Source organism: Schistocerca nitens, chromosome 5 (genome assembly GCF_023898315.1).
Source record: "Schistocerca nitens isolate TAMUIC-IGC-003100 chromosome 5, iqSchNite1.1, whole genome shotgun sequence".
Taxonomy (NCBI): domain Eukaryota; kingdom Metazoa; phylum Arthropoda; class Insecta; order Orthoptera; family Acrididae; genus Schistocerca; species Schistocerca nitens.
Window position 1 is genome coordinate 810,034,977 of NC_064618.1, and position 20,338 is coordinate 810,055,314.

The window sequence follows — 20,338 nt, forward strand, 5'->3', positions numbered from 1 at the left end:
TAACCTCAAACTTTTTTGCAGATGATGCTGTTATCTATAATGAAGTAAAGTCTGAAAGAAGCTGCAAAAATATTCAGTCTGAACCTAATAAGATTTCAAAGTAGTGTAAGTTTTCAACTTGCTATAGATGTTCAGAAATGTAAATTTGTGGACTTCACGAAACGAAAAATGTAGCATCATATGACTACAATATCAGTGAGTCACCGCTGGGACCTGCCAACTCATACAAATAGCTTGGTGTATCACTTTATAATGATATGAAATGGAATGGAATGCTCACATATGGTTGACTGAGCACAATGTAGGGAGACAGTTTTTTTTGTGTGTGTGTGTGTGTGTGTGTGTGTGTGTGTGTGTTTGTGTGTGTGTGTGTGTGTGTGGGCGCGCGCATGTATTCATGTATTCCCTACAAGGTTGAAAAAGGAAGTTCATTCTAAAAGCTAGCAAAGTTCTATACCTTTTGTTTGTGTACCTATCGATGGTGCAGCACTTCTGCCTTTTGGTCAGTCGTCTCCTTTATTTCTAAATAATTCGTAATGCTCACATAGGCCCAGTCATGGGTAAAGCAGTTGGCAGACTTCAGTTCAGTGGTAGAATTCTGGGAAAATGCAATCAGTCTACAAAGGAGATTGCTCACAAATTACTCGTGCAACTCTTCTAGAGTACTGCTCAAGTGCATCAGACCCATACTAAACAGCACTAATAAGGAAAGTCACTGGCAGTGGTGTCAACTTTTAGAAACAGTTTATACAGTGAATTAGGTTAAGTTCCAAGTGTTCACAACCTGCAGCCATTCACCCTGGTGGGCTGTCGTTTGCGAATAACTGACAAAAAAATTCAGAATTTTGTATGCTGCTCTATAGCTTAACAATTTAAGGACTGCTTGCTTAGCATAATGGATAAGGTGCTAATCTCACATCCAAAAGGTTTTTAGTTCGAACCTCATCAGGTACATTGAAAGTTTTTTCATTTTTAAATCTATATCGAAATGACTTATCATTATTTTCATTGAGTTAATTGGTTTAAATGTAATTTTTTTCCATTCATGTGCCACAACATATTAGTCATCATATGAAATGCATCATTACCCTTCCTATCAGTCTTCTTCCACGTGGAACACCTGTTCATTTGATTTTGATTACTGTTATGTATTAACTTCCTTTAATTGTTCCATTTTGTCATCTCACGTTTTCACCCATGTCATTGGATTCATTGTTTCTATTTCCCAGTTTGCTTGAATTTCGTTTCACTTAACTCCGCTTTTGTTTAAATCATTATCCATGTTATTTTGTCCATAGCGTAATAAGAATTCACATTTCACATGTTTATATAAAAACTGCCATCCAAAAACAAGTACATCTTGTAATGAAAAATACTTTCTTGACACAACTGCACAATCAATATAAATAGATATTTCATCTTTTGTTTTCTAACCAACATATTGACATATCAAATGTTTAAACATTATGCTAAATAAATAAATGTAATTAAATTTGCATGCACAACAATTCCTTGTGGAAAAAGAATGATAGGAAGAACAAAAATGAGATCAACTGAAGTTGATTAAAATGATAAAATGAATGCATATAAAAGAAACTGCAAGTAAACCTATTAACCGAATAAAAATAATAATCAAAATCATTTTGATAAATATTTGAAGATAAAAAAAATCAATGTATCTGTCAAGATTCAAACCGAAAACCTCTTGCTTGTGAGGTCAGTAACTTAAGCATGACACTAAGCAACCAGTCTATAAATTGGCACCATTTTTAAGGCTATAGAGCAGCACATTAAATTCCGAAATATTTTTTTGTCGATTACTCGCAAACGAGGGCCAACCAGGGTGAATGGTTGTAGGGTGCGATTCATTGCACTTAACCTACATTACCGTATTGGACTGTTTCAAAAAGTCAATCCCTCCACAGGGGACCCCTCCATGTAAAAGGAGATACTGAACGTACACAGAGAAGGGCCGCACCACAGGCCACAGGTTTGTTTGACCCAGTTATGCTGAAGAAACTGAACTGAGACTTCAGAAGATAGATAAAAGCCATCCCGAAAAAGCCTACTTACAAAGTTTCTAGGGGCAGCTTTAAATTATCCATCTAGGAATATACTACAACCCCGTACTCGCATAGGGATTGTGAGGACAAGATGAGATCAATTACAGCTTGCATGAAGGCGTGTAAAGAGGCATTCTTCCCGTGCTCCATGTGTGAACGGAGCAAGAAGAAACTCTTAAAAATTTTACAAAGGCACATAACCTCTACTATGCAATTCACAGTGGTTTGCAGTGTACAGATGTAGATGTCTTATATCCAGAAGATAGGTAACTTTTTCCAATTATTATCAAGCTTTCGGCAATTCAGTACATTATTATGCAACGTAGTCCATGTTGTAACCCTTAGCGAGTTCTTTAATTCTGAATAAGGTTTCTCTGTGAATGTTTTAAGATATGATTAAAGGTACTGACCTTGCTCCGTGGAATAAGGCCAGAAAATTGAATATTTTGTCACACTGTCAATAAAGCCAGTGATACATTGCTCATATGGAAGGAATTTCACAATCCACAGTTCAAAATACAAGCAAAAAAAAAAATGAAAAATAATGTAATATAATAGAGGGAAACAATCCACGTGGGAAAAATATATCTAAAAACAAAGATGATGTGACTTACCGAACGAAAGCGCTGGCAGGTCGATAGACACACAAACACACACACAAAATTCAAGCTTTCGCAACAAACTGTTGCCTCATCAGGAAAGAGGGGAAGGAGAGGGAAAGACGAAAGGATGTGGGTTTTAAGGGAGAGGGTAAGGAGTCATTCCAATCCCGGGAGCGGAAAGACTTACCTTAGGGGGAAAAAAGGGACAGGTATACACTCGCGCGCGCACACACACACACACACACACATATCCATCCACACATATACAGACACAAGCAGACATATTTCAAAATGTCTGCTTGTGTCTGTATATGTGTGGATGGATATGTGTGTGTGTGCGCGCGAGTGTATACCTGTCCCTTTTTTCCCCCTAAGGTAAGTCTTTCCGCTCCTGGGATTGGAATGACTCCTTACCCTCTCCCTTAAAACCCACATCCTTTCATCTTTCCCTCTCCTTCCCCTCTTTCCTGATGAGGCAACAGTTTGTTGCGAAAGCTTGAATTTTGTGTGTGTGTTTGTTTGTGTGTCTATCGACCTGCCAGCGCTTTCGTTCGGTAAGTCACATCATCTTTGTTTTTAGAAAAATAATGTAAGTTTCAAAACACAGCAGAAAGGTAAATGAAGTCGAAAACGTATTACATTTCCTAGAACAGACAGAGAAATAAAACTATGGTAGAGGAAAACTGAAGAAAACTAATACGGGTGATTAAAAACGTTGGAGGATGGTGTAGTGCCTATACCTACCTGTACTCTGCAGTGAAGGTTCAATGAAAAGGGGCTGTGATGCCATCATCCCAACAAGAAGCAGAAACTTAACACAGTAATGAAACAAAAACAACTAGAATGGGCCAAATGTGCAAAAACTGGACTGCTGATGACTGGAATAAGGTTACTAAACTACAATATCATGCAACCCCTCCTTTTATAATAAGAGAGACTTCCGAATGTGACATGATTTCTTTTCAGGTTTGCTCCTCTGATGAAACACGTATCCAAATTCTGCAAGACAAAACAGAATTTGAGAGATACAGGAGCTATGAAGACTTTCACAGAGATTGCATACTTCAACAACTCAAGCATCTTTCATCAGTAATGGTTTGGTCTGTAAAAGTAGCAAAGGAAATGGATGCCTTTATATTGTGAATTGGACGATGTGTCAAGATCAGTACAGGTCAGTACTGGAATTTCGACTTCTTCCCTAGATCCAACAACAATTACACCTTTATCCACGATTCTGCACTATGCCGCAAGAGAAAATCTGTAACTAAATATGTAAATGAGACTGTAATTCACGGTTTGGATTGGCCGGGGAATTCGCCAGGCCTCAACCCAACTGAAAATGTCTGCGAAGGTCTAGCGGGAAACTGCAAAGGGCGATATACCCAGAAACAGGCTGGAGGAAAAACTTGACAAAGCGTGCACAGGACACCTGATTTGGAGAATATATCTAAGAAATGTATTATGAGTATGCCAAGGAGAATTAAAGATTTGATTGCAGCTAGAGGAGGACATACTGAACACTAAACACTTCGTTTATCTTCATGATTTTTATGTTTTAAATACTTATTTTAACTTCCAAATAGGTTAGTAAGTTCACAGAAATGTGATACAAGTGATGAATAAAATTTAAGTTCATTAAAAATGACAGAATAAAGTTGCATGATAAAACTGCCTTGTCCATTCAGTAAGTATAATAATTTGGCACCCCACTGTAGCATATGTTACTTTGTTGCCATATGAGAGGAACTTTATAGACTTTGTTTTACAGAAATTCTAAAAATGATTTACATTTATGTCATTTCTAATGAACAAGGCAACCTAGAAACTCATAACCTGACAATAACTTACCGTGTGAGGGGATATAAGTGCACAAACAGCTGTTGAACCAGATTTGTCTTCACCACTAGCTAACTCAGGAAGGGCTCTCATGCGGGCATCCAGACGAAGGAAACCAGCACGTATTGCTTCTATTACATCATCACTTCTGAACTCTTCTGCACCCACTATACACTCAAGTAGGTGATCTGCACAATGTGCCGACACTCTCTCTCCTGCGTGTCCGTCAAATACGGCAAAGAATGACCAATCTTCCAGTCCTTCACCCAAACCAGTGACGGCACAGTGGGCATCCTCCATTTCGACACGCCAACCTTGCATGCTCGCCACACCGTAACGCAGCCCATTCCCACAGCCATGTTCATTGTGTTTTTCAGTCTTCGGTTTGTCGAGAAATGACCCCATCCTGTCAGATTCGTCTTACCTATGACGATCCTTCATCTGAAAGCAATTGAAATATTAAAGTCTTGAGATATCAGTTGAGATAATGAAGAGATTTTGGTTCTTCACTATTGATATACTCAAAAAATACAATAAATAAAGTATCACAATCTTACAGTTTATTAACTAACTTCTATATCTCTGAAGGCAGTGGGGAACAAGTCTACTATCCAACACAGCTCTCTGCAAGGACATCAAAATATTTAACGTCATTCATTACTCTACTAAACCATGTGAAAATCTGCAACACAGTAACAAAACTTTAATGATACTATCCTTTCAAAGCAACATTTTTTCTTCTTCTTTCTTCCACATTAGCAGATAGTACAATACACTCAATATAGCAAAAGGGCATTTCTTTCCTTTCCTTCTAGTGTGTTTATTGGTGTTAGTTTTACCGCTACATCTTGCTTTGATAAGATCCAATTCAATCAAGAACCACAAATTTCAGATGTCTCATACAAATCATACAGTATAAACCACTATCTGCATGTTCCAGCTTTACTTGAAAAACAATAAGAATAAAACTGCTGGACAACCCTCAGAAAAAAATAGTCTATACAGGGATGGTGCAACAGAAAAATAGCTTTCGGAGTACATATTGCTAATTGGACATTGAAACAAAAGAAGATTTTCATGAAATACCATCATTGTCTTGGTGATGAAAACAGTGTTTCAAAATGTATACATGATACAAAAATCCAATATTTTGCCCTCTTTCACTGTAAACATTCCACATAATATAGTTCTCATTGTTACATCTATCATTAAATACTGATATTTGAAGAATTTATGGAGTCCTTAAAAGCAGTACTGCATAAAGTGAAAAGTTTTTTTTTCTTTTTTTTTCCTACAACGAAGTGAATAACATATGTTAACATCTTGATGCCATTTAACAACTATTCACTAAACAAATAAGTGATACACAAATAAATTTCAATATTATAACTTAAGCACTATTTCCAAAGAGTCAAACACAGTCAGTAAGTCTGATCGAGAGGAATGTTCCATACAAGTCATTGGCTTTGGCCAATGACGTACACTGAGGTGACAAAAGTCATGGGACAGCGATATGCACATATGTAGATGGCACTAGTATCACTTACAAAAGGTATAAAAGGGGCAGCAGCACATTGGTGGAGCTGTTATTTGTAGTCGGATGATTCATGCGAATAGGTTTCCAATGTGATTATGGCTGCTTGACAGGAATTAACAGACACTTGAGTGGGGAATGGTAGTTGGAGTAGATGCATGGGACATTCCATTTTGGAAATCATAAGGAAATTTAAAATACCAAGATCCACAGTGTCAAAAATGTGCTGACAGTGCCAAATTTCATGTATTATCTCTCACCATAGACAACGCAGCGGCCAACAGACTTCACTTAATGACCAAGAGCAGCAGCATTTGAGTAGAGTTTCTATGTTAACAGACAGTAACACTATGTGAAGCAACCACAGAAATCAATCTGGGATGCACGACGAACATATCTGTTAGGACAGTGTGACAAAATTTGGTGTTAACGGGCTATAGCAGCAGACGACTGAAGCAAGTGCCTTTGCTAACAGCAGAATAAATTCCTTCTCCTGGGCTTGTGACCACATTGGTTGGACCCTAGACAACTGATCAGATGAGTCCTGATTTCAGTCTGTAAGAGATGATGGTATGGTTCAAGTGTGGTGCATACTCCATGAACCTATGGACCCAAGTTGTCAAAAAAGCACTGTGCAAGCTGGTGGTCGCTCCATAATGGTGTGGACTGTGTTTATGTGGAATGGACTGGGTCCTCTTGTTCAACCGAAAATGGTTATGTTCAGCTACTTGGAGACCATTTGCAGCCATTCATGGACTTCATGATCCCAAACAATGACGGAATTTTTATGGATGACAATGCACCACGTTACTGGGCCAGAATTGGTCGCAACTGGTTTGAAGAATATTCAGGACAGTTCAAGCAAATGATATGGCCACCCAGATTGCCTGACATGAATCACATCAAAACATTTATAGGACATAATCGAGAGGTCTGTGCACAAAACCCTGCACTGGCAACACTTTCGTAATTATGGACAGCTATAGAGGCAGCGTGGCTCAATATGTCTGCAGGCAACTTCCAATGACTTGTTGAGTCCATGCCACGTCAAGATGCTGCACCCCGTGGGCAAAAGGAGGTCCAACACAATGTTAGGAGGTATCCCATGATTTTTGTCACCTCAGTGTGATGTTAATGGCTGCTGTCATTTTACTTTTGGCGCATATATTCACAGTTTAGTTATTAGCTGCCAAAGCCAATGAATACGAAGCAAACAAGACATGAAGGGGAAAATTTAAAAAAAAAAAAAAAAAAAAAAAAAACAACAACAACTGGTTGTGGTGACAGACTGATCCAAAGCTTAGCCTGAGTTACAGGTTAGGTTGGAGGGTAACAGTTTGGTTGTGAGTGGCAAAGCCAACAAATGTGGCACTAAAGAAACCTGCTTGTGGTGACAGTCTGATCTGTAGCTTAGCCTGTTAGAAAAAAAATTACCAGTAACATCACATTAAAGTGGTCATACAGTTGGTCACGTTTGCTATGTCTACATCAACATCAGTAAGATGATAAAATTACAGAGCATACAATGTTACCAGCGAAAAATGATGAGACAGTTACTTATAATTAAATTTCAGTATTTAGACTCTACTGGCTTTCATTGTGATTATTAGATATCGGGCCAAAACAAGATAAGAAACAAGTTCCTAGAAAAAGATCTTTCACGAGATAGTGGCAATAGAAGCATTCAGCTTGTTTCTCCACACTTTGAAGTACAGCAGACAGTGTCTGGTATTGCAATACCACAAATCAGAAAGAGAGACCTTCTCTTTTTGTAGAGTGCTAACAACATCCACATAGTCTGACCACTCTATAAAGCTCTCGTAGTCATTTAGAGCAGTATATCTGAATATAAAGCCAGAGAGACATATAGACAGATAGAACAGAATTTTATGATACTGTGATGTGCAGTATAACTGGTGTACACAGAAAACTCAACAGGGGAGGTGAAGCAAGTGGTTTAAGAGGACAACACTATGAGTTACGGCAGGCAAAGTTCTACAAATAAAAGGAAACAGGGCAGAAAGAGCCAAGGAGGCAAATGAATAAATTGTGAGAGGTATGAAATAAGAATAGAAAAGAAAAAGAACAGAGGGGAAAGGATGGAATAGGAAGGTACGAAGAAGAAAGTGTGTTCAATGTCTCCTGTTACATATATGGTAATTGGTCCAAATCCATCAAACTAGATGCTCTGGCACTCCTATGTGGTTTCCTTTACAGATGTTACACTTTCCCAGAGTCAATATAAGTTTACATTTGTCTTCCATATCACCAATTTCACATATTCATCCTATTTCACATCTTCATCCTATTTCACATCATTTCTCGTTGTTACATCCAGATACTCAAGCAACGTGATGAGCTAACGACGTAGAACATGAAAAATTTCAAATAGTTACTGACTGAAATGTGGTGTCTGGTTACCTTATATAGCAGTGATACAGCCTATGATGTCATCGGTTCTTCGTCCATCATCATATAAGGCACTATTATGCCTTGTGTCTGCATGCCTACTTTATAATCTCATGATGGTTGGGTTCCACCCTGTATTCAGATTCAAACTGCTGTTGTTATTCACAATGTTTTTGTCTATGGTGATTTTTACTACACTATACTTGAAATACTATACTTGAAATTGTTACCATTTGTGATGATAGAGAAGTGACACTGAGTGCAATTTTGTATCAATTTTTTCACTACATGTTCAACTAGCACAAGTCTCTCTGAATAATGTGGTCACAGACATCTCACAATCAATCTGGCATTCTACTCTGCACAAGTTCTATCTACCATAGAACTGTCTGCACTTACATGGTACTTTGTAAATTCTTAAGTTCAGTAGATTACTTTTCTTTCACATGTCTCATGAGGCTGACTTTACATTATGTCTGTTCAGGTAATGGCTTATCTTTCCCATCACAAACCATGGAATGGCAAGAACACAAGCTTTTTACTTTCCTCCTCAGCAATGTTCTGCTTGCAGATACCTCCCAAAATTACTTGCAATATTCATCTGTTCCCATATTCAATTTCACAGAATATTTTTCTTAGACAGTTTTGTACTCTTGCCACATTTCCAGCATCAGAGAGCGCTTCTGCTCAACAAATCAAGCTTCTCGGAACACCATTGACAGGGAGAGTAAACATCTGACACTTTTGCTGTTCTCTGGTTCAGTGACGGAGATTTGCAGCTTCTGAAGACATAACATCACGTCAATCTTTAGGCTTCTAGCTAAAACATATCAACTTGTGAAAGGCTCATTGAAGACTGCTCATAAAAAAGTGCTTCTGAATATGCTATCCAGGAAATCAGTCGTAGCTGAACGTGAACTAAAATATGGCAGAAAATGGCATTCAACGACACCACTACCTTCATCAGGACTAACAGTTTCTGGGAAAATGTAATAAAAATAACCTATAGAGATCAAAACAACAATAATAAATTATTAGGCAGAACTGATGGCCAGTACTTACAGTAGAGTCCCATTAATCTGAACTAATTGGGACCGTACCTTGTTTGGATTACAGATTTGTTCGGATTAGCCGGAATTATGGTGACAAGTTTCTAGTATGAAGTATACCAAGCAGATAAGTACGTACACCATGGTAACAAATGGCAACAAGTGTGGGAACAATGGCTCACTCTCACTCCTTGCCCTGGTTGTTGTGCATCGTTGAGATCTTTGTAGTGTCTGAAGTCAGTGCACTGCCAGTTGGCTCGCAAAGCACTTGGTTATGTTAGTTATCGATCGCTGGCATCTGTAACAGTTGTATTGTATTTGTTCAGGTGTAGTGGTGTACATAATTTCGTCATGAGTAATTTGAAACCTACAACATTAACTCTCAAAGAAAAACCTAATGCTTTGAAGCGGATAGACAATGGTGAGAATGTATCTAAACTGGCAACGGAACTGGGTGTTGGTAAAGCAACCATTTGTGGTTGGAAGAAGAACCGTGTGAAGCTCGGACAGTCCTGTGCAACGTCTTCAGGAAAAACACTTGAAATTCAGCTGACTTTGAAACAGTCACAGTACGATAAAGTGGATGCAGCTCTTTTTCCTTTGGTTTACACAGGAAAGAAAAAGGGGAACCCCTTTGAGTGGAGTCCTGGTTCAGGAGAAGACTGTTTACCTAAGCAAGTTAATGAATGGTGATGAGTCTTTTAGTGGAAGTACTGGTTGGTTGGACAGATTAAAAAGAACGCCATAGAATCCATCAGCTAATAATTACTGGAGAGAAGCTTTCTTCCGACCTTGATGCAGTGAAGGAATACTTGGGTGAGTTTGTAAAAACCATAGTATAGGGAAAGTATTCTCCACAATAAATTTATAACACTGACGAGACTGGCCTTAATTTTAGAGCATTGCCAACAAAAAGCCTGGCATCAAAAGCACAGAAGACCATGTTCCTGGTTTTAAAATGTGCAAAGATTGTGTGATTTTTATTAGTGTGCAGCAACGCTGCTGGTAATCACAAGCTGCCTTTAATGCTGATCGGCAAATCTGCTAGGCCCAGAGCTTTCAAAACTGCAATATGAATTCCCTGCCCATATATTATTACAACCAGAAAAAAGCATAGATGGATGGTAAGCCGTTCAAAGAATGGTTTCACGGCAAGTTTGTTCCCTCTGTTCGACAGTACTCTAAGGAAAACCATTTGTCTCCCTGTGCAATCCTTTTGATTGACAATCCGCCATCTCACCCCAGCACTGAGGAATTATGTGATGGAGAAATTGTGGCGAAGTTTTCGCCACCGAATGTTACACCACTTCTACAGCCGATGGACCAGGGCATACTGCAAACATTAAAGCTGATTTACAGAAAACAATTTTTAAGAACGCTGATCCAAGATGATAGGATTCCTTTAATGGACAAAATAGAAAAGACCAATGTGAAGGATGTTGTTTATTGGGCCACTGAGGCATGGCAGAATATTTCAGAAAATACTCTAAGAAAATTGTGGAGAAAACTGTGGACGTGTCTTGAATCTCAGGACAACCTAGTTGAAAATGAAGAGGAAAATCTACTACAAATGATACAGACAAACTCTGGATGTGAAGAAGCTAGTGAAGGAGACATACATGTGTGGATGGCAGTGGATGGGGCATGTGCGGAGAACATGCTTTTGTGTTAAGTTTGTCTATCAAACCAAGTGTGACAAATGTGGTGGTTGCCGCAGAAATTTGAAAGAGGGGGAGTTCTGTGTAGATTGTAAATTATGGTTTCCTTGGGGTGAATGTAGCGGCGAGGAAACGAGGGTAGAAAATTAGGCTCCTCCATGGCACTGTAAGTTATGAAGAAAGGACAGAAAAATTGCTGAACAGGAGGGAAAAATTTGTGCCCTTAAGGCTGAATTAGAAAACGCGAACTTGGAATTATGTAGGTTTGTTGTTGTTGTTGTTGTTGTGGTCTTCAGTCCTGAGACTGGTTTGATGCAGCTCTCCATGCTACTCTATCCCGTGCAAGCTTCTTCATCTCCCAGTACCTACCGCAACCTACAACCTTCATCTCTTGGTCTCCCTCTACGATTTTTACCCTCCACGCTGCCCTCCAATACTAAATTGGTGATCCCTTGATGCCTCAGAACATGTCCTACCAACCGATCCCTTCTTCTAGTCAAGTTGTGCCACAAACTTCTCTTCTCCCCAATCCTATTCAATACTTCCTCATTAGTTATGTGATCTACCCATCTAATCTTCAGCATTCTTCTGTAGCACCACATTTCAAAAGCTTCTATTCTCTTCTTGTCCAAACTATTTATCGTCCATGTTTCACTTCCATACATGGCTACACTTCATACAAATACTTTCAAAAATGACTTCCTGACACTTCAATCTATACTCTATGTTAACAAATTTCTCTTCTTCAGAAACACTTTCCTTGCCATTGGCAGTCTACATTTTATATCCTCTCCACTTCAACCATCATCAGTTATTTTGCTCCCCAAATAGCAAAACTCCTTTACTACTTCAAGTGTATCATTTCCTAATCTAATTCCCTCGGCATCACCCGAATTAATTACTACATTCCATTATCCACATTTTGCTTTTGTTGATGTTCATCTTATATCCTCCTTTCAAGACACTGTCCATTCCGTTCAACTGCTCTTCCAAGTCCTTTGCTGTCTCTGACAGAATTACAATGTCATCGGAGAACCTCAAAGTTTTTATTTCTTCTCCATGGATTTTAATACCTACTCCGAACTTTTCTTTTGTTTCCTTTAATGCTTGCTCAATATACAGATTGAATAACATCGGGGAGAGACTACAACCCTGTCTCACTCCCTTCCCAACCACTGCTTCCCTTTCATGTCCCTTGACTCTTATAACTGCCATCTGGTTTCTGTACAAATTGTAAATAGCCTTTTGCTCCCTGTATTTTACCCCTGCTACCTTCAGAATTTGAGAGAGAGTATTCAGGTAAACATTGTCAAAAGCTTTCTCTAAGTCTACAAATGCTAGAAACGTAGGTTTGCCCTTCCTTAATCTAGCCTCTAAGATAAGTCGTAGGGTCAGTATTGCCTCACATGTTCCAACATTTCTACGGAATCCAAACTGATCTTCCCCGAGGTCCGCTTCTACCAGTTTTTCCATTCGTCTGTGAAGAATTCGCGTTAGTATTTTGCAGCTGTGACTTATTAAACTGATAGTTCGGTAATTTTCACATCTGTCAACACCTGCTTTCTTTGGGATTGGAATTATTATATTCTTCTTGAAGTCTGTGGGTATTTCGCCTGTCTCATACATCTTGCTCACCAGATGGTAGAGTTTTGTCAGGACTGGCTCTCCCAAGGCCAGCAGTAGTTCTAATGGAATGTTGTCTAGTCCGGGGGCCTTGTTTCGACTCAGGTCTTTCAGTGCTCTGTCAAACTCTTCACACAGTATCGTATCTCCCATTTCATCTTCATCTACATTCTCTTCCATTTACATAATATTGTCCACAAGTACATCACCCTTGTATAGACCCTCTATATACTCCTTCCACCTTTCTGCATTCCCTTCTTTGCTTAGAACTGGGTTTCCATCTGAGCTCTTGATGTTCATGCAAGTGGTTCTCTTATCTCCAAAGGTCTCTCTAATTTTTCTGTAGGCAGCATCTATCTTACCCCTAGTGATACTCGCTTCTACATCCTTACATTTGTCCTCTAGCCATCCCTGCTTAGCAATTTTGCACTTCCTGTCGATCTCATTTTTGAGACGTTTGTATTCCTTTTTGCCTGTTTCATTTACTGCATTTTTATATTTTCTCCTTTCATCAATTAAATTCAATATACCTTCTGTTACCCAAGGATTTCTACTAGCCCTCGTCTTTTTACCTACTTGATCCTCTGCTGCCTTCACTACTTCATCCCTCAGAGCTACCCATTCTTCTTCTACTGTATTTCTTTCCCCCATTCCTGTCAATTGTTCCCTTATGCTCTCCCTGAAACTCTGTACAACCTCTGGTTTAGTCAGTTTATCCAGGTGCCATCTCCTTAAATTCCCACCTTTTTGCAGTTTCTTCAGTTTTAATCTACAGATCATAACCAATAGATTGTGGTCAGAGTCCACATCTGCTCCTGGAAATGTCTTACAATTTAAAACCTGGTTCCTAAATCTCTGTCTTACCATTACATAATCTATCTGATATCTTTTGGTATCTCCAGGATTATGTAGGTTAAGGAAGGAAAGAGAGACTGGGGACTGGGAACTGGGAAAAGGTAGCAAGCAAAGGGCAAAATAAAGAAACACTTGAAAAAACTCTAGAAATGCAATTAGTAAATCAGTTTGGCTTGCTATATGAAGAGGAGGAAGGGCCTCATCCAGATGTAGTTGAAAGTAGGTTGAAGCAGAATATTACCTTAAAGAAAAAAAAGACAGATTATGATCAAACCAGAATAGGAAAAGTAGAATTCTGCTTATAGGCAGCAGTCATGGGAGGGGTTTGGGCCAGCAGCTTCAGGAGAAATTAGGTGCAGGGTACCAGGTCACAAGTTTTGTGAAACCAAGTGCTAGCCTTAGCCAGGTGACAGAAAACTTAGGTCAGCTATGCAGGGACTTTGAGAAGGAAGGTCAGGTAATTATAGTTGGGGGAGCAGGAAAAAGAAACAGCCTGGCTATGAATCCAATATACAGTGTTAGGAGTGATCTGGATAAAATAGGAACAGAAACTGAGCACACAAATGTGGGGTTTGTGGAGGTCTTTCAGTGCCATGATCAGCCCTGCGTAAACACTGCTGTAAGGCATGTTAACCCTGAGTTGAATAGGATGCTCCAGACACCGGCAAATCTCAAATAAGTGTTGTTCCAGTAAATGCTATTGGTAGGTGGGGACATGGCCTGCACCTGAATAGGATGGGAAAAAATAAGTTAGCTTCTCTGTTAGCAGAAACTGTAAGGGGGTCCACAGTCACACAAGGGGCGATCCCTGTGGTTAACGGGTCCTAGCAGACAGATTTTTTAAGTTAAAGCCAAAGTCCAGACAGATGACAATCAAGATAAATAGAATAGAAGAAACTTCATGCACAGTAAATAGGGGTAACGGTAAGGTCAGTATCAACTTGCTTCATCAAAATATCAGGGGAATAAAAAATAAAATAGATGAGCTATTAGTGTGTTTAGATGATCTCAAAAATAAGAATGAGATTGATATACTGTCTGTCTGAACACCATGTAACTGTGGCCATGGATAGTGTCAGTATAAGTTGGTATAATTTAGCATCTTACACTTGTAGATCTAGGATGGATGAAGGAGGAGTTGCCATTTTCATAAAACAAGGGTATATATGCAAAACTCTAGAAGCAAGCAAATTTTGTGTTGATCAGCACTTTGAGGTTTGTGCATGTGCACTTCAGCTATATATATATATATATATATATATATATATATATATATATATATAAAAAGAAAGATGATGAGACTTACCAAACAAAAGCGCTGGCAGGTCGATAGACACACAAAAAAACACAAACACACACACAAAATTCTAGCTTTCGCAACCAACGGTTGCTTCGTCAGGAAAGAGGGAAGGAGAGGGAAAGATGAAAGGATGTGGGTTTTAAGGGAGAGGGTAAGGAGTCATTCCAATCCCGGGAGCGGAAAGACTTACCTTAGGGGGAAAAAAGGACAGGTATACACTCGCACACACACACATATCCATCCACACATACAGACACAAGCAGACATATAGAGATAGGAATATATGTCTGCTTGTGTCTGTATGTGTGGATGGATATGTGTGTGTGTGTGCGAGTGTATACCTGTCCTTTTTTCCCCCTAAGGTAAGTCTTTCCGCTCCCGGGATTGGAATGACTCCTTACCCTCTCCCTTAAAACCCACATCCTTTCATCTTTCCCTCTCCTTCCCTCTTTCCTGACGAAGCAACCGTTGGTTGCGAAAGCTAGAATTTTGTGTGTGTGTTTGTGTTTTTTTGTGTGTCTATCGACCTGCCAGCGCTTTTGTTTGGTAAGTCTCATCATCTTTCTTTTTAGATATATTTTTTCCACGTGGAATGTTTCCCTCTGTTATATATATATATATATATATATATATATATATATATATATATATATATATATTAGCAACAGTGTACAGGTCCCCATTAGGAGACTGGAAGCTATTCATAAAAAAGTTTGACTCCCTATTATGCTGTCTGTCAGACAAAAAGAAGAAGTTATTAATCTGTGGTGATTTCAATGTAAACTTTCTAAATAATTCTGCATGTAAAAGTGAACTAGAAGTGTTATTAACAACATAAAACTTACAAGCAGTGATCTATTTCCCTACACGTATAGCTCAAGACAGTAGCACGCTAATAGATAATGTATTTGTACAGAAAGAGGATGTAAAATAAACACATGCTTTCCCTGGGGTAAAGGGATTGCACAACTGATTAACTTACAAAAGCTAACAGGGTGTACAGTTCAGAAACCATTAAGTAAAAGTGTAAGGTCGCTCAACCCGGTATCTATAGGCACTTCAAAGAAAGCTTAAGAAATGTTAATTGAGGAGATGTATATAATGAGCCAAATGCTAATGATAAATGCAACATATTTCTTGATAAATTTATATCCCTTTTTGAACATTGTTTCCCAAAGAAAATTACTAAATGTAACACCACACACTTTTCAGAGAAACCTTGGATTACTACAGGTATTAAAGTGTCTTCAGAAAGAAAAGGAAAACTGTATGAGACAGCAAGATCTAATAAAAATCCAGAAGTAGTTTTACACTATAAAAATTATTGTAACATACAGAGGAAAGTTGTAAGGCAATCAAGAAATATGTATGTTGGAGAAGGAATTAACAACTCCGGCTATAAAATAAAACCAATGTGGAATGTTGTTAGAAGGGAGACAGGAAAAATAACCACTGGGGTAGGTGGTATTACTATTAAGGAGAACGAGATCATCCTAACCAACAGTACACAGGTAGCTAATGTATTTAACAACCATTTCTTAAGTGTAGGAGAAAAAATTGGTGAGAATAGTTCAAAAGAAAAAGCCAGGCAGTACATGGAAGAGTCTGTTTTGAAAAAATTTAGTCAGATTAAGTTTCACCTAACAGCCTCTTATGAAATAAGTAAAATTATTAATTCTTTGAAAAATAAATGTTCTGTTGGAGTAGATGACATCTCCAATAAGATATTAAAACAATGTGGAGCAATTACAGCTGATGTTCTGAGTCACATATGTAATGCATCATGAACTTAAAGTATTTTCCCAGACAGGTTAAAATATGCCATTGTCAGGCCACTCTGCAAAAAGGGGGACACCACAGATGTCAATAATTACCGGCCAGTATCCTTGCTTACAGCATTTTCAAAAATCTTTGAGAAAGTAATGTGCTCAAGAGTGGTTAGCCATCTCAAAAGTAATGGGAATCACAGTTCGAATTTCAAAAATGCTGTTCCACTGAGACAGCAATATACAATTTCACTGTCCACATAAGGGAGTCTTTAAATAGTAAAATGTCATCAATAGGAATTTCCTGTGACTTGTCCAAAGCCATGACATTATGTTACAGAAATTACAGTTCTGTGGTATAAATTGAATAGCATATGAGTGGTGTAAGCCATACCTACAGAACAGGAAGCAAAAAGTTTCCTTATATGGGTCAAGCAATTTAAATAAGTTTGCCACTTCATCTAACTGGGGTGAAATTACATTAGGTGTTCCACTGGGTTCAATCATGGGTCCCCTTATGTTCTTGATGTATGTGAACGACCTCCTTTCCTATCTGAAACAGGAAGCTGAACTGACACTGTTTGCTGATGATACAAGCATCATTATTAATCCGGTAAAAGAAACTCCAATTGAAAATGATATAAATAAGGGTTTTGGAAAAGTCATTAATTGGTTTTCTGCAAATGGGCTTGCTCTTAACTTTGAAAAATCAGAGTACATCCAATTTTCTGCTGCAAAAAGTACAGTTCCTTCAATGAATATAACACATCAACAGAAGTCAGTACGCAGGATAGAGCACACTAAGTTTTTGGGTGTACACATAGATGCGGGTCTTAATTGGAAAATTCATATTTTGGATCTTCTAAAGCAACTAGGTTCAGCAACTTTTGCAATCAGAATAACTGCCAGTTCTGTGGATGTAGAAATTAGTAAGCTAACATACTTTGCATACTGTCACTCTCTGATGTCATACGGAATAATATTTTGGGGTAACTAAATGGGCAAAAAGTATTCACTGCTCAAAAGAAAGTGGTTAGAATAATGTGTGGGGTTCATAGTTGCACATCTTGTAGGCATATTTTTTAAAGATTGGGAATTCTTACAACAGCCTCACAGTACATTTACTCACTAATGAAATTTGTTCTCAACAACATGGACCAGTTTAAAAACAACAGTGACATTCATGATTATAATACCAGAAAAAAGAAAGACTTACACTATCCTTTACTCAAACAATCTTTGGCACAAAAAGGGGTAAAATATGCTGCTATAAAAATTTTCAACAAATCATCAGATGAAATAAAATGCCTGACAGGCAGCAGTAACAGCTTCAAAAATAAATTGAAATCGTATCTCCTTGACAACTCCTTCTATACCATAAATGAATTCTTGAACAGGAATAAATAAATCTATACATACAGTATATGCATTTTGTGCCATTTAAGGAAATGGGGTAAATAACGGAAATATTAATCCTTAAATTTAAAAAAAATCTTGTTTCATATGTGCATTTCTTGTGCACTTGACATGTTCCACATCATAACAGCTACTGTACCGTGCGATTGATCAAAGGAACACACAACCAAGTAACTAACCAACGAACCAACCTTACTGGCGCTGATTTAGTTGCTGCCGTGACTCAAGATCAGGAAGAAGTGGACTGCTGCGACAGAAGTGACAATGAGCCTGAAAGCGACAAAGGAGAGCTGGTGCCACACAGTGACACACCAGAAGCCCTTGACCTCGTGCTACATTTTTAGAGCAACACCCCACTGCTACATCTGCTGATTTGATGTTTGTGAGACGATGGCGTAACTATGCGTCATATAAGAGACTGTCTTCATTATGCCAAAAAGCAATGACTGAGTTTTTGTCTTCTAAAAAGTAGTGATAAAATGTCCACAGTATTTTAGTAAGTTTGACAGCTTTTCTTTCATTGTCGTGCATTGTTTAAACCTAATGTTTTCTTGCCAATTTTTCTAATACATGTTTACTGCACTGTGTAAATTAAAATAGTGTATATATACAGCAGTTTATCGCACAGTTTTCCATAATTAGACTAACATTTTTCATGTCTGGATTAACCGAATGCTCGGATTAGTGGGACTCTGCTGCACTTTCATGAGACAAAATGTTTATTACTGCTGATAGAAACACACAAAAGTAAAAGAGAGACACTATCTAGTTTTTGGAATATATAACTGCTTTGTTAGTAAGAGGAGAGGGTAAGTTTGAGGAAGTTGAAAAAGGAAGAGCAGGTCACTGACCCCAGTAGTGAGGACGAGTTTACGTACCTTCCTTACAGACTAGTATCAGCAACAAACATATGTGCTTCACCACCAAATCCCTCAACACCCACACCAACAACCTTTTCCAGGCTCTCCTGTCCCACATCTACTCCACAGGTCTCATTCGCAAACAATTTTCCCATGCAGTATCCTTCTCTCATCCTCCAACTCCATTATATTTTCATATAATATTTTCTGTCCTAATTGTTAATTGCACTGTTCACTTCCCTCTCCACTAACCTATCTTTACTTCTCACACTGTCTTTCACTATGAACTGAAGTCGCCAGCACAGTGCTAACTGGTGTACCATCTCCGACCTACTCTCTAGCGTTTCTTCCTCCATGTTTATCCTCATCCGCACTACAGGTCCAAGTGACCTGCACTTCCTTTTTCAACTTTCCCAACTTATCCTTCTCTCCTCCTCGACAAAGTAACTAAGTATTGTGAATGCTATGTAGTGTCTCCATTACTGTACGAGAGTACTGGCAATTCTACATATTGTGCCTCCTGAAAGTAAGTATTGACTGTCTGCATATACTTTATTAGTCTTCTCAGCTGAATCTTCCTTTGATACGAAATACTTAACTCTATCAACACACACAGTGATTTGAGTGCAGCATGGAACACAGTCATTTTGAGGTCAAATGAGGTGTGGCAGAAACAGGATGAAAATGTTGCCTTATATGGTGATGGACAAAGCATTAGTAGCATCATGTCAAGTACCACAGCTATATAAAAATTGAGCTTATAGTCAATACTTTCATACATTGATTTTCCTAACTTTTATAAATAACTTTTGACTTGGCATTAACCAGACCACAATTCTTAATCACAAAATGATAAATTGTCCTCCACAATTACCCCTGATGAAAGTTTGTATCATCATCAAGGGAATATCCTGTACAAGCAGATGTTACATGCACCCTCACAATAATGTGATGCCATCTCTCACCCTCACAATAATGTGATGCCATCTCTACAATGTATGTAATCAGCTTAGGAAACCTTCAGAAGCATCATTTACAAATTTGTAACATATATTTTTCAAGAACACTCACTAACTTCAGAAATTCTTGCTCCAAAAAAAATAAAATTTATCATACACAAAAATAAGCAGTGTAAAACCTGAATTGGTCTTCCCTCCAGCCCATAAAATTTTGCCACAATCCTTACAGAGTTTTTAATGAATTAAAAAGTGTGATTCTGCAATTTTCATGGCTTATACTTTACAGGAATCTCAGAACCATGTCATTCTCTGTGAAATGCAACCGCAAAAGCCAACATACTATCAAAGCATATTACTATTATTATATACTAAGGAGTGGCTAAATTACACCAAAATTCTCAGCTTAAT

At 38.3% G+C, this 20,338-nt stretch overlaps 1 protein-coding gene across 5 annotated transcripts in view; it reads right to left on the minus strand.

Moving 5' to 3' along the window:
- The window catches only part of LOC126260041 (protein phosphatase 1A), a 236,233-nt gene that overhangs the window by 211,872 nt on the left and 4,023 nt on the right, over nucleotides 1–20,338 (minus strand). For all 5 annotated transcript variants that reach the window (XM_049957220.1, XM_049957217.1, XM_049957218.1 and 2 more), the window contains one exon: nucleotides 4,514–4,942. In XM_049957220.1, the coding sequence (XP_049813177.1) occupies nucleotides 4,514–4,906 (393 nt within the window). In that variant the 5' untranslated portion in view covers nucleotides 4,907–4,942. The remainder of the gene's footprint in view (nucleotides 1–4,513; nucleotides 4,943–20,338) is intronic.